The sequence below is a fragment of the Manis pentadactyla genome, chromosome 15 (genome assembly GCF_030020395.1).
Source record: "Manis pentadactyla isolate mManPen7 chromosome 15, mManPen7.hap1, whole genome shotgun sequence".
Classification (NCBI taxonomy): Eukaryota; Metazoa; Chordata; class Mammalia; order Pholidota; family Manidae; genus Manis; species Manis pentadactyla.
Genome location: NC_080033.1, coordinates 16,072,049 through 16,086,213, shown reverse-complemented (window position 1 = coordinate 16,086,213; position 14,165 = coordinate 16,072,049). Strand labels below are relative to the sequence as shown.

The 14,165-nt window shown below is 37.3% G+C and overlaps 1 protein-coding gene across 1 annotated transcript in view; it reads left to right on the top strand.

The window, feature by feature from the left end:
- ZNF461 (zinc finger protein 461) overlaps positions 1 to 3,711 on the top strand; it is a 30,534-nt gene extending 26,823 nt beyond the window's left edge. The window contains exon 4 of the mRNA XM_036885786.2: positions 1,681 to 3,711. Coding sequence (XP_036741681.2) covers positions 1,681 to 2,978 — 1,298 coding nt within the window. The 3' untranslated portion in view covers positions 2,979 to 3,711. The remainder of the gene's footprint in view (positions 1 to 1,680) is intronic.
- Positions 3,712 to 14,165: the final 10,454 nt, after the last annotated feature.

Genomic DNA, 14,165 nt, shown 5'->3' with positions numbered 1-14,165 from the left:
GTGATCTGAAGATTGCCCAACACTGAGAATGTACTCAAAGTTATGGAATGGTACACTTCAAAATGGTTAAAATGGCAGATTTTATGATACATGAATTTTATCACACACACAAAAAAATGGACAGAAGACCTGGATAGGCAGTATATTAAAAGAAGATACCCAGTTGGCCAATAAACCTGAAGAAGCAGTCAACCTCAGTTACCATCAGGGAAATTACAAATTAAACCACAATGCAGTATCATAACACATCTTCCAGGATACCTGAATATAAAGTGGACAATAATAAGTTTTGGTGAGGATGTGAGGAACTGGAACTCTTTAAAAAAAAAATAGAGTTTGATGGAATTGTAAATTAGAAAACTGTTGGATAGCATCAGCTAAATCCAAAAAAATGCATATCCTGTGATGTAGCAATTTCACTCCTAGGTTTGTACCTCTAGCAGAAAGGTGTCCTATTTCTACCAAGAGAAATGTACAAGAATGTTCATAGCAGTACTAATTCTAATAGCCGACAATTGGAAACAACCCAAATGTCCATCATTAAGAAAATTGGAAAAACAAATGGTGTTATAATAGAATGCTTTAAATAGCTGTCATTCTCAAACTTTTTCTTCTGAAACCTCTGAAAATCTCTAAGAAAAGCCTTTGGAATGTCCTCACTGTAAAGAGGTTAGTGTAGCACATGAATAAAAGGGAAAATGAACTGAAAATGAGGTGTTACAGGTAAGCAGAGGCCCTATATAAAGAGTTGGACTTTTTAAAATTTCAGTTCAATATGAAACTATATTAGTTTAGATATAGGTTTGGCTGCATGTGACAGAGACCCCAAAATTGCAGTGGTTCATACTGTATAGAAGGCTAGCTTTTTCTTGCATTAAAAGTCCAGGCTGGAATGGCAGCTCTGCTCTGTAAAACCATCATGTGACAGACATGACACCAAATCCACATTGCAGCTATCTTTGCTGAGGAATTGGGAGAATAGGATATAGTGAGTGAGCCAGCTGGCTTTAAGGAAAGTTCTCAGAAGCTACTACATAATACTTATGCATTTCTTTAGGCAGAATTCAGTTACATGGCATATTCTGCTGCAAAGGAGCCTGGGAAATGCAGTGTTTATGTAGGGCAGCCTTATTTTCAACTAAAAACTATGGGTTCAAACAATAACCAAAAGGGGAATAATAGACACTTGGGGACAACTAGCAGTCTCCATCACATAATTCTTTGGCCTAGTGGAGAATATTAAGCATACAGCCACTTACAGGTTCTGATTCAGTTGATTTCATTCTAAAATAGACTCTAGTAGATTCTGATTCAGTTGATCTAGAATATTTCCTAAACATCCATAATTGTAACAAACTCCCAAGGTAATTCTGAGGTAGGTCAGAATTTCAGAACCATTCATTTTGGTTTGTTAATTAACTCCCTCACTTTTTCTCATCATCCCCCACTTCTCTGTTTTCCTAACCTTTTTTTAAATTCTGTGTGAAATAAAACTTAAGGTAATAAAGAGCTCTCTAAGCTTTTCATTTCTTATTGAATTTTTGAACTCAGTTTGATTTCTTTCATCTTAACTTTTTTAAGTTCAATTATTTTTCTCAGTTATCTGTCTTTTCTATCATAGATATTTTATTTCTCTTCTAACACAAAACCAGCAATTAAAATGTGTTTCTTATCTTTCAGACTTGTTGTCCAGGTGTGAGCCCAAGAAGTTATCTCCAAAAAGAGACATTTATGAGACAGAATCATCCCAATGGGCTATTATAGAACAATTTAAAAGCCATAATCCTGAGAAATCCATTTTCAGAGATATTTGGGAATGCAAAAGTCAGTTTGAGGGACAACAGGAGAGCTATCTCAGGCAGTTTATTATCAGCCATGAACACATGCCCATTTTCAGCCAACATACTTTCCTTACCCGGGAATTTTATAATAGAGAGAAAATATTTGAATGTAAAGATTGTAGAAAAAACTTCAGTTACAATTTATTCTTTAGTCATCACAAGAGAACGCATTCTAAAGAAAAACTTTCCAAATGTAAGAAATGTACAGAAACTGTTAATACATCAAACCTTAAACAACAGAGAATTCAAAGTAATAGCAAGAGCAGTGAATGTCAAGAATGTTGGAAAGCCTTTATTCATTGCTTACAACCTAAACATCTGAGAACTCATAATGGTGAAAAACGCTATGAGTGTGAAGAATGTGGAAAGACCTTTAATTATGGCTCAGAACTTACTCTACATCAAAGAATTCACACTGGTGAGAAACCCTATGAATGTAAGGAATGTGGGAAGGCCTTTAGGCAGCGATCACAGCTTAGTCAACATCAGAGACTTCATACTGGTGAAAAACCCTATGAATGTAATCAATGTGGGAAGGCTTTTATTCGTGGCTTTCAACTTACTGAACATCTACGACTCCATACTGGTGAGAAACCCTATGAATGTAGAGAATGTGGAAAGACTTTTAGGCATCGCTCACACCTCACCATACATCAGAGAATTCATACTGGTGAGAAACCATATGAATGTAGAGAATGTGGGAAGGCATTTAGCTACCACTCGAGCTTCTCTCACCATCAGAAAATTCATTCCGGCAAAAAACCTTATGAATGTAGTGAATGTGGGAAGGCCTTTTGTGATGGCTTACAGCTTACCCTACATCGGAGGATTCATACTGGTGAAAAACCCTATGAATGTAAGGAATGTGGGAAGACTTTTAGACAATGTTCACACCTCAAAAGACATCAGAGAATTCATACTGGTGAGAAACCTCATGAATGTATGATATGTGGTAAGACCTTTAGACTTCATTCACACCTTATTCAACATCAGAGAATTCATACTGGTGAGAAGCCATATGAATGTAAGGAATGCGGGAAAGCCTTTAGCTATCATTCAAGCTTCTCACACCATCAGAGAATCCATTCCAGGAAGAAATCTTATGAATGTGGAAAGGCTTTTAATCATGGTTTATGATTTAATCTACATCAAACAGTTCATATTGAAACACCAGTAGGGTTTTCTCTCTTCCCATCCTAGTCTTACATCATGAAATTGTTTTTGGAGATACACATTTTTTTCTTTCAACGAAAAAGTAGGTGAAAATGAATTTTATTATTTTCATTATTAAATGATTTAATTATTGAAAATCAATTTTCTGCAAGAGAAAATGTAAAAATTACTAAAAGTTTTAAATTACTCTAGTTTTAGTGCTGTGTCTGAGTTATTAGAATAACCAGTATTGGAAATAAATTTTATAAAACCATATGTTTTCGCTAAAACCAATAAAGTTTCACTAAAACCATTTAATGACAATTAAAATGAAAAAAAATTTCTTCCCACACATCTCTCAGAACAAATATATGTGTGTTTCTCCTTTCTTCATGCTCAAACATACCTGCATGTATGAAGGATTTATTGGAAGAGATTTTACTGTGTGTAAAGGAAGAGTTTCATGTGTATGGAAGAGGTTTTTACCCCTTATAGTGACATTTCATGGCAATTTGCCTTTTCCATTTAAATAATCGACATTTTTCTGATGAATATGTATAGATCAAATTCAATTTTTAAGGCTTCAGAATATTTATAGTATGGGATGTATGTCAGTATTCTGAGCCATTCTTATAGACATTCAAATTGTCTCTACTTTTTTGCCAAAAATGATAATACAATAAACATTCTTACATGTCACTCTCTTATTTCTGTTGGGTAGATTCCTAGTTGTAAGAGTGTGTGTGTGTGTGTGTATGCTTTGATTTACATTAATTTTTAACTAAAATTTTTAGAATACAAAAGTACATGCTATAAAATGTAAAAATTACAAAAAAAGTAAAGTGAAAATTAAGTCTCCTCTAATATCTAGTCCTGTTACCACCTGCTTTCCCTACACAGGGGCACCCACAGCTGTCACTTCTTTTTTATTCTTCCAGGAATTAAATGTTTTTAATTCTTTGGACAAAAGTGGATTAATCATAATCCTTGATTCATGATAGTCTCATCATTGGTCCACAGTTATCCTGCTGTTATTTATTTTTAATATATTCCAGGGATTTACACACATTGTGCCAACATCAATTTACTGCCTGTCTGTGACCAAATCCTTCAATGCCTGTTTTGCAATATTGGAACTCTGTTTTTGTTTATGTTTGAGTTTTTCTCTCTCTCTTTTTTTTTTTTGTTAGACTAGCTAAAAAATTACCTCCTTTACTGATCTTCTCTATTGTCTTTCTAGTCTCCATTTGTATCTGCTCTGATGATTTCCTTCCTTATACAAACTGGACTTGTTCTTTTTCTCGTTCCTTGAGGTGTAAAGCTAGGTAGTTTACTTAAGATCTTAATGTAGGCTTTCAACGTCCTTTTAAATTAATTGCTATAACTTCCCTCTTAGAATGCATTTGCTTTATCCTTTTTTTTCCTTTTTTTTTAGGTTTCGATTCCAGTTTCATTTTTCTCAAGACACTTTGATTTCCTTTTTGATTTATTTTTGACCCCCATTGGTTGTTTAAGAGTGTGTAGTCCTGAAAATATATAATTTTCATATATTTGTGGATTTTCCAATTTTTCTCCTGTTAATTTCTAGTTGCATACCATGTGGTTAAAAAAAGATACTTGATATTTCAATCTTAAATGTGCTAAGACTTGTTGTGTGACTTAACATATGATCTGTCCTGGAGGATGTCCTGTGTGTGCTTGAGAAAAATATGTACTCTACTCTTGTTTGATGGAAAGTTCTGTGTATGTCTGTTAGTTCCATTTGGTCTAAAGTGTTATTCAAGTTCACTGTTTTCTTACTGATTTTCCGTCTGGATGAGCCATCTATTGTTGAAAGTGAGATATTGAAGTTCCCACTGTAATTATTTATTGTTATATTATTGCATTGCTATCTGTTTTTTCCCTTCAGATCTGTCAATATTTGCTTTATATATTTAGGTGCTCTAATATTGGGTGCATATATATTTACAGTAGTTATATCCTGTTTATAAGTTGACCACATCATTCTATAGTGACCCTTTTGTGACAGATTTTTGACTAAACATCTATTTTTTCTAAGTATAGTCACCCCTGCTTTCTTTTGCTTACCATTTACATAGAATATCTTCTTCCATCCTTTCCACTTTCAGCCCATGTGTGTCCTAAAAGCTAAAGTGATTCTCTTGTAAGCAGCATGTTTTTGGATCTTGTTATTTTAATCTATTTAGCCCCTCTGTGTCCTTGATTGGCAAATATAATCTTCTAGTTAGAGCAGTTGTTGATAGGTAAGTCGTTATTGCATTTCATTCAGTATTTCTGATTGTATTTTAGTTAGTTCCTTTGTCCCTTCCTCTGTTGCTATCTTGCTTTGTGATATGATTTTTTAAATAGAGCTATCCTTTGAGTACTTTATCTTTTGTGTATCTACTATAGGTTTTTTTGTGGTTTCAATGAGGCTTACGTAAAATATAATTAGTCTACTTTATGTTAATAACTGCAATTGCAAAAAACTCTGTGCTGTTACTTCTGCCCTTCTCCCACATTTTAAGATATATTCTGAGCCATTTTTTTATATTATGCATCGAGAAATTATTGTAGCTATAGTTATTTTTAATATTTTGACTTAAATTTTATGGAATTAAAAGTGATTTATGTACCACCAGTACAATATTAGAGTATTCTGAATTTGACTAGTTATCTGTGAGTTTTATAATTTCATATGTTTTCATATTGCTACTTAGAGTCCTTTCATTTCAACTTGAACTCCTTTTACCATTTCTTTGAAGGCAAGTCTAGTGGTGATTAACTCTATTTTGTTTGAGATTGTGTTAATCTTTCCTGTGTAGTTTTCCATATACATTTTAAGTTACCAAAATCTACTCCATCTGTACACTATTTAATTCCAGTGAGATACAGAAATATTACCACTATATAGCTCCATCTCCTCTTCCTCCATGTTATGTTATTATATGTAGTGTATCTTTATTTATGTTACAAGCCCAAAATAGTTTTGTGCCTAAGATGCTGAGTAAAGAAAGGCAAAATATATATTATCAGGTTTGTTATATTGACCTTTTTATTTGCCATTTCCATTTCTTTGTTTGCTATGGACTCGTTAATATATGGTGTTTTCCTACTTCAGTATAACTTTGTTGTCACCCACCTTTGTGCTGTTATTGTTTAATATAGTACATTTCTGTGTGGTCGAGGCTTAACAATATAATTATATTGTATACGGTTGTATAAATATTGTGTAACATAAGCCTGTTTTTCTCTTTTTATGAATCAAATGTCTGACTTAGGCACTGATTCGTGAGGCAGCCACTTCAAAGATTGCTGTCTTGAATAAACGTCCACACATGACTAGATAAAGAGTCTGACCTTTCCACTGCCAAGCTTCCTTTGATTTAGAGACCTTGATTGATTTTAATAACTATTTGGGCCACCTGTTTTTTCTTTTTCTGCACTTAAAATTCCTGCTCTCGTTTTTAATTCACCAATAAAGAATGGGTCTCTGAAATCCTGAAGGTGATTCTGCTTCTCTACTCTCTATGTACATGTTCTCACCTCTGTTCATGTATGTTGGTGAAGTGCAGGAAGAGAAATGGTGTCCTATGTTTCTCCGAGGCTCTGTTCATTTCTCTTCATTCTTTATTTCACATTCCTTGATTCTTTGTTTTGCTAGCTCAAGTCTGTTGAGCCCCTCAAGTCATTTCTTCATTTTGGTTATTGTAGTTTTAAACTCCAGAATTTCTGTTTGCTTCTTTTTATGATTTCAATCTCTTTATTAATGTTTGATCTTTGATGAAGCATTGTAATCATACTTTCCTGCTTTAACATGGTTTCCTTTAGTTCTTGAACATAATTTTAATGGATTTGACATCCTTGTCAAATTTGACATTTAGGTACTCTGACAGTTCCTATTGCCTAATTTTTTTCCTTTGTATGGACCATATCTTCCTTTTTTTTGGTATGTCTCCTATTTTTTTATTTAAAGTGGACACTTTAGGTAATATATTGTAATATGTTTTAGCAACCCTGGTTACTGATTTTCCTATTCTCCTTCCTGGATGTTGACAATCTGGCTCTCAAACCCAGAGTCTTTCTAATTTTGTTTTACAATTGTCTAATAGGACAATGATGTCTTACAGCCCTATAGAGAAGGTGGAGAAAAAGCATTTGTGGCCACTTTTCATAGGGTTCCATGGCTGTTTTTTTCCCTATAACTCTGAGGTTCAGAATCTATTTGCTTACACAGGCAAAGGCAGCAGCACCAGCCAAGGTGTTCTGTAGGATCTTAGCCATCCGGTTTTAGGAGTGTAGACTTTAGCATGCCACATGGCAACTGCTGTTCCTTCACAGGAAATCATCCAGTGGGCCTTAATATTGTACAGAATATCAATCTTTCTTCTGAGTGCACTTCAGAGTGGGGGCCAGTGCCTGGTTGAAACACACAACCTGAAGGCACAACTGTAGAATCTCACATGATTATTTGCGGGATTTAGTTCCTTACAGGGTACTAGACTGAGGACCTCAGTTTCATGCTGGTTATTGGCCAAGGGCTACCCTCAGTTTATTGCCATGTGGGCTTCTCCAATATGTCATCTTCATCAAAGCCAACAAGAGAGTCAATAAAGAGTCTTCTAGCAAGAATTAAGTTACAATCTTTTGTAACAATAATGGAAGTGACTTCCTATGACCTTTGCCATATTCTGTTGGTTAGAAATATGTTGCTAAGTCAGCCTACGCTCAAGGGAAAGGGCATGAATACCAGGAATCAGAGATTGAGGGACATCTTTTTCTTGCCGCAGGAACCTGTGACCATTTACTTAAGCAAAGGCACAATGGAAAAAGGAGAATACCCAGATGTCTTGAAGACTATCATATAAAAGAGCTGGGTGAACAGTGATACCCAGAGACCTAAAGCATTATCATGATATTGTTAAGTTAGAAAAGGCATATGTGAGGGTCGGGTAGTAAATGTATTTCTGGCCAAAGTCTGTAGTTTACAGTAGGTCTGTTGGGCCTACAGACCATCTGATGGCCATCTTGTGGATCCCTAAATTTATAACTATTGACATTGGCTGTGGAGTCACTCCACATGCTGGATCCTTGGCCTGTGGTATAAGAACTACAAGTGGAAAAGGCCATGTGGAAGTCTGAGATTACCTCCTTTCCCCTCAAGCTAGAATGGTAAATAAAAAACTGCATCACATCCTAGGGAGATAGTAGGGATTAGATCAAAAGGATGTAAGGTTGGTGGTCACCATTACATCTCACTATCATATGTCTATTTATACACCAGTCTGTGAATGTAACTGAAAGGTATAGTAGACTTCTGCAAACTCTACCAATTAGTAGCCTCTGGAAGTAGTACTTTTGCTATTCCAAATTAATATGGGTTCAGGGTATATGGTATATAGTCATAGATTTGAACAACTGTATTCTTTCCTATCCCAATCACGAAAGAAAAACAATTTACAAAGGAAAGATAAAATAAGTATTTGTGATTTCATCACCTCTCAAAATACAGTACAAGGAGATCTGGACCATCTAAAATCTGCAGACTATCACAGTCATTAATTATATCAATGACATCAATCTGAAAAGCGCATGGGAAAGGGATGTCATGCACATTAGAAGCTTTGTTAAGACATGTTCCCCAGAGGGTGAGAGGAAAATCTGCAAAGATTCAGAGAACTGTCACTTAAGTAAAGTAAGACAAAGTACTGTATAATGTACTACTGCTATTAAGAAGAAAGTACACTTCCTGTAGACTTCTTTCTGATCTGAAAGCAACACATTCAACACTTGAGAATACTCGTATACAGAGTGAGAGAATGCTGCCGGCTTTGAGTGGAGTCTAGAGCACAGAAGGTCTCTGTAGCAGGTCCTGCCTGAGGTGCAAATAGCCCTTCCATTTGAGCCATATGATCTGAAATGCTGTATACTGTTGGAGATATGATTGGTGGAAAATGGTGGAGTGTGGAGTTCCTGCCAAACCCCAGTCAGAGAAACATGATGCAGAATGACCAAGGACTTGTCATCTTTAGCAGATAATTACACACTTAAAAGCTAAGCTTCTGGCTTTTCACGGGGCCCTTTGGATACAGAATGCTTGGCCATGTGAAACCAAGTCACCATGCATTCTGAATTGCCCATTGTGAGCTAGGTCCTGTCAGAACCAAAGTGATAAATTTGGATGAGCCCTGTGCAGTCTTCAAAAAATGGAAGTGATACATTGAGAATTAAGCACAAGAACTACTAGGGGGCATACACAATCTACATCAATGTCTACACTCCTCACAGTTTCACCAATGTCCCTCTCAGATCACTCAGTATGGATGTACAGAGTCCCATATAACCAGCTAAAGGAGACAGGATGAGCTTGGCTCACAGTTTGGTGGCTCCATATATGGGTGCAAACTGAAATGGAAAGCAGCAACATTGCATAGCGTCTTCACCTGGTTTGGGGGGGCTTTGAAAGGCACTAGCCAGGGAAGTTTTTCTTAATGGGTGAAACTTCAGGTATTGTATTTGGTCATCTATTTCATGGAGAAGAAGTGGCACTAGAGAAGAAGAATCATACATCTGGGGTAAATGGCCTAGTCAGAGGCCTGGAAGAAAGGTTGGAATATTGTTATATCAGCCAGTGTTTAACCAGAAAAACAGATACAGTAATAGACATAAGATTTATTGCAATGAATATGCTTCCATAATTGTGTGGCATGTCTAGACAAGTCTGAAATCAGGAAGGACATGAGCTGAAATTGCTTTCTGTATATATAGGCAGAGTTTTTTTCTTCGGAGAAGCCTCAGCTTTGCTCTTACAGCCTTTCAGCTGATTAAATCAAGCCCAGTAGATTATCTAGGACAATCTCTCTTACTTAAATTTGGCAGATTATGGACTATAGTCACATCTGCAAAATACCTTCACAGCGACATGTAGATTAGTGTTTGATTGAATAACTGTAGTCTAGTCAAGTTGACACATAAAAGTGACCATAACAGTCCACTCCTTCTCAACTCAGCATCCACATATTTCCCTATCTTATTCTTCAAATAAAGATAATAACAAAGCCATACTTATGTCTATGAAACACTACCCTGTATACAACTGAAAATACACTAACTTTTTCCCCAGGAGAGGATACAGAGTCTTTGGGTGAGGTTCACCTTTTATCCTATAGTTTAAACACTATAATGTAAAGTTTATTATTATTAATATATCTTAAGTTATACAATTAGGTTATACAATTAGATAAGGAAACAAAAATATTTGCTTAATTAACATTCATAACAAAAGGAAGGATTATTCATATTACCTCATTTCTACAGCTGATCATATATGGTCACAGCAGGTATTTAAAACTACCTTTTTCCACTACACATTTCATTTCCACTTTACCCTCAGTAAGCATCTCAGCTGATTGTGGTTCTTTGCCTAGCAGAATGACCCTGAAGTGCTTGAACCATTAGTAATCCTACCTGAGTTGGGTTCTAGTTTTTCCATTAACATTAATCACAGGACATGGTAGTACTGAGACACCCTAAGGATTCTCCTATATTTCAGACATAGCCTTCCTTACATCCATTGTGTAGTAGCAACCCAGTTTCCTCTTGGTAATCAGGACCACTCACTCATTCAGTACAGTAACCCCCTTCTTTGCCTGTCAATTCAGAAGTATGAGGAGCCCAAAGAAGCCAGATGGCAGCATCAATATTCAGTTTAATGGTATTATTATGTCTCCTGGTGTAAGCATTATTCCCTTTGAAACTAAGGCGTTTAGTCTAGCAGAGCCTAAGGTTGCAGAGATGGAAAGCAAAAATTTTGCTAATGGGTCACTAGGAGTAATAATGAGTGGAACCACTCCCATTTCCACCTCTTCATTCCTAGACTTTGGGAGAAATATCACCATATATTGGATGCTGATTTAGAGCATATATAGCACGCTGGAATACACTGTCTCAGTCCCACAAGGCATGGCCGCCTCACTGGTGCTGTAACAGTAGCTTCAAAAGGCCATTCTTACCTTCTGTCAAGAGAGCTGCTTCAGGATAATGGAGAACATGGTAGGAGCGTGTGAATATCAGGAGCATGGGCTCATTACCATCATTCATTTGCTATGAGACAAGTCCTTTGATCAGGAGCAAATGTTATCTGGAATATCACAGTGATGCATAAGGCATTTCTGTAAGTTCACAGGTAGTTTTGGCAGAAACACCGCATGCAAGGGCACCTCAGGGAATGATACCATACTGGGGACTCAAGTGTTGGTCTCTGCTACTGGCAGCATGGGCACTCAGTAGCTGTAACCAGGTCAGCTTTGGGGAGTGGAAGTCCATGTTGCTGATCCCATGCATAACTTCCATCACTGCTACCATGGCCATGTTTTTTCATAAGCCCAAATAGCAGTGACAGGAGTTGCTGGGGAAAGAGGCTGATACCCTATACACTTGGTTATTAACATCCTCTCCTCCTGCACTCATCCTTTGGTAAGCATTCATATGGGATATAAATATCTTCACATTATTTGCCCCTTCAGAGAGCTATCCACATACCACTCCTGCAGACCTCCTTATCACATATTTTCTAATCATTTTCCTTCTAAGCCCCTGACCATTCAGCCAAACTATTGACCATGGCCTGTGAGTCTATGTAGACTCTTGCTTCTCCATTTCTCCCCCCAACCAAATTAACAGCCAGGTGCACTCCTTACATTTCTGCCCATGGGGAAGATTTCACTTCACCATTGTTCTTCAGGGATGTCCTAGAAAGGAGCTGTCGTGCTACAGCTGTCCTTATTTCAGTGGGCTTGCATATCATACAGAACCAATTGTAAACCATGTTCACATTTTCTTTTACTCAGCCAGCTGTTTGTAGGGCCTTCCTGTGAGGCCATAGGTGTGGGTTGGGAGAGAGAAAAGTAATAAAGTAGGAGTAAGGGTGATGTGGATTTTAGTGCACTTCCCATACAACTTTGCATTCAGGGCCTTGTTTGAGCCAGATCTTTTGTATACCACTCCCACTTGATAATGGAGGGCTGGTGTCCACATCCAACTTTGTGACCTGGTGGGTTTGACAACAACCAGTTCATGATGGGCAACTCAGATCTCATGACAACTTGATGGCCCATTAACTGTTGAGTCTCTACCAAAGCCCAGTAGCGAATCAAATGCTGTTTCTCAAAAGAGAGTAATCTACAGAGGATGGCAGGGCTTTGCTCCTGGCAAAATCTGAGGGGTCTACACTGTGATTCACCTACAGGGGCCTGCCAAAGCCTCCAAACAGCATCTCTGTCTGCCAGTGATACTTCAAGCACTATCAGATATAGTGGGTCATATGGAACAAGTAGAAGAGCAGCTTGCCTGGGAGCCTGTACCTCCTCCTGTTCTGGGCTTCATCCAAAACTAGCAGCTTTTCATCTCACTAAGTCAGTGGACCATAGTGGCATATCCAAATGAGGAATATGTTACCTCTAAAATCCAAAGAATCCAGTGGGTGGTGTGGAGGCCAGGTGTAACAATTTGTCCTTCATTTTGGGAAGGATATCTATCTCAACATGCACCACACTGACTCCATGGAAATTTCACTGAGGTGGAAGGCACTTGAATCTTTGCTAGACTTATTTCCCACCATCTGACATACGAATGTCTTACCTCTATGTCTAGAGTAGTTGCTACTTCCTAATATATTATTAATGTAAGGGACCAGCATGATGACTTGTGGAAGGGAAAGTTAATCAAGTTGATATGCCCTTTTAATGGTTAATTTTATGTCACCTTGGCTAAGCCACAGTACCCAGATATTTGACTAAACATTATTCTAGATGTTTCTTTGAAAGTATATATTAGATGATATTAATACTTGAATCAGCAGCCTGAGTAAAACAGATTACCCCCACATAATGTGTGTGAACCTCATCTAATCAGTTGAAGGCTTTAATAGGAAAAGACTGACCTCCCTCAAAGAAGAAGAGATTCTGCCAGCGGAGTCCCTTTAGGCTTGAACGGCAGCACCAACTCTTCCCTGGTTTCCTAGCCTGCATGACTGCCCTGCAGCTTCCACAATTGCATGATCCAATTCTTTTAAGTCAATTTTTCTTTCCCTCTCTCTCTGGCTTTTTACATATATATATATAGCTGTATGTGTATGTGTGTGTGTGTATATCTAGTAGTAAATATATACATGCATATGTGTGTATATGTATACACAGTCATATCCATGTGTTTGTATATAAACCCTAGTGGTTTTGTTTCTCTGGAGAACCCAGACTAATACAGCCCCTGAGGTAGAACATGGAAGTTATATTGCTGACTTGAAAGCACTAATTATCTTTACTAAAATATCAAGAAAAAAAAAAAGCATTTTACAGGTTGGTTGCTGTATACCAGATACCAGAGGATGTGTTCATTTGCTCAAGCAACAATACCACATCTGGAACAAAAACTGCAATTAGGGTCACCACCTGATTAAACTTATGATAATCTGTTGCCATTCTCCAAGATCTACCTGTTTCCTGTACAAGCCAAACAGGTGAATTGAATGCTTGGAAACCACCCCTGCATGTTTGAAGTCTTTGATGGTGACACAAATCTCTGTGATCCCTCTAGGATTTGCTTTTGTTTTACTGTTTTCATGGATAGAGGCAGTTACCCCTAAAAGGCTTCCATTTGGTCTTCCTTGCAATAATAGCCATCTTACAGGCCAGAGAATATAGGAGTTCTGCCAGTTGCCAAGTATGTCTATTCCAATTATGCATTTGGAATTGGGAAATAACCACAGTTGGGCTCACTGTAAGACATACATGAACCAAAACTGCATCAATTACATGATCTTCGTAAACCTCTACTCTTAACTGGCGGACTACAGTGACATTTTGGGTTTCCAGAAATTAGTTCAACGCAATGTCAAGTAATTCCTGAAAAGTCTGACTATTTCTCCTTCCCCGGTGCAGTTACCTTGGTAAATGGCCATTGTTCCCTTTGGGGAAGGATGAGAGAGGGATTAACAATATAAACTTGGCAGTGTAGCAGTGTCCCTTCTCAAGGGGGCTTGGGGCTCCCTCTTTAGTCAAGGGGCTCTGGGTCTGTAAACTGTCTCAAGTCTGGGAATTAATTGAGGTGTTTGACTCACTGCTTTGGTAATTCAAATTAAACTTCCATTCACTCAACATAGAACTCTTTTTCATG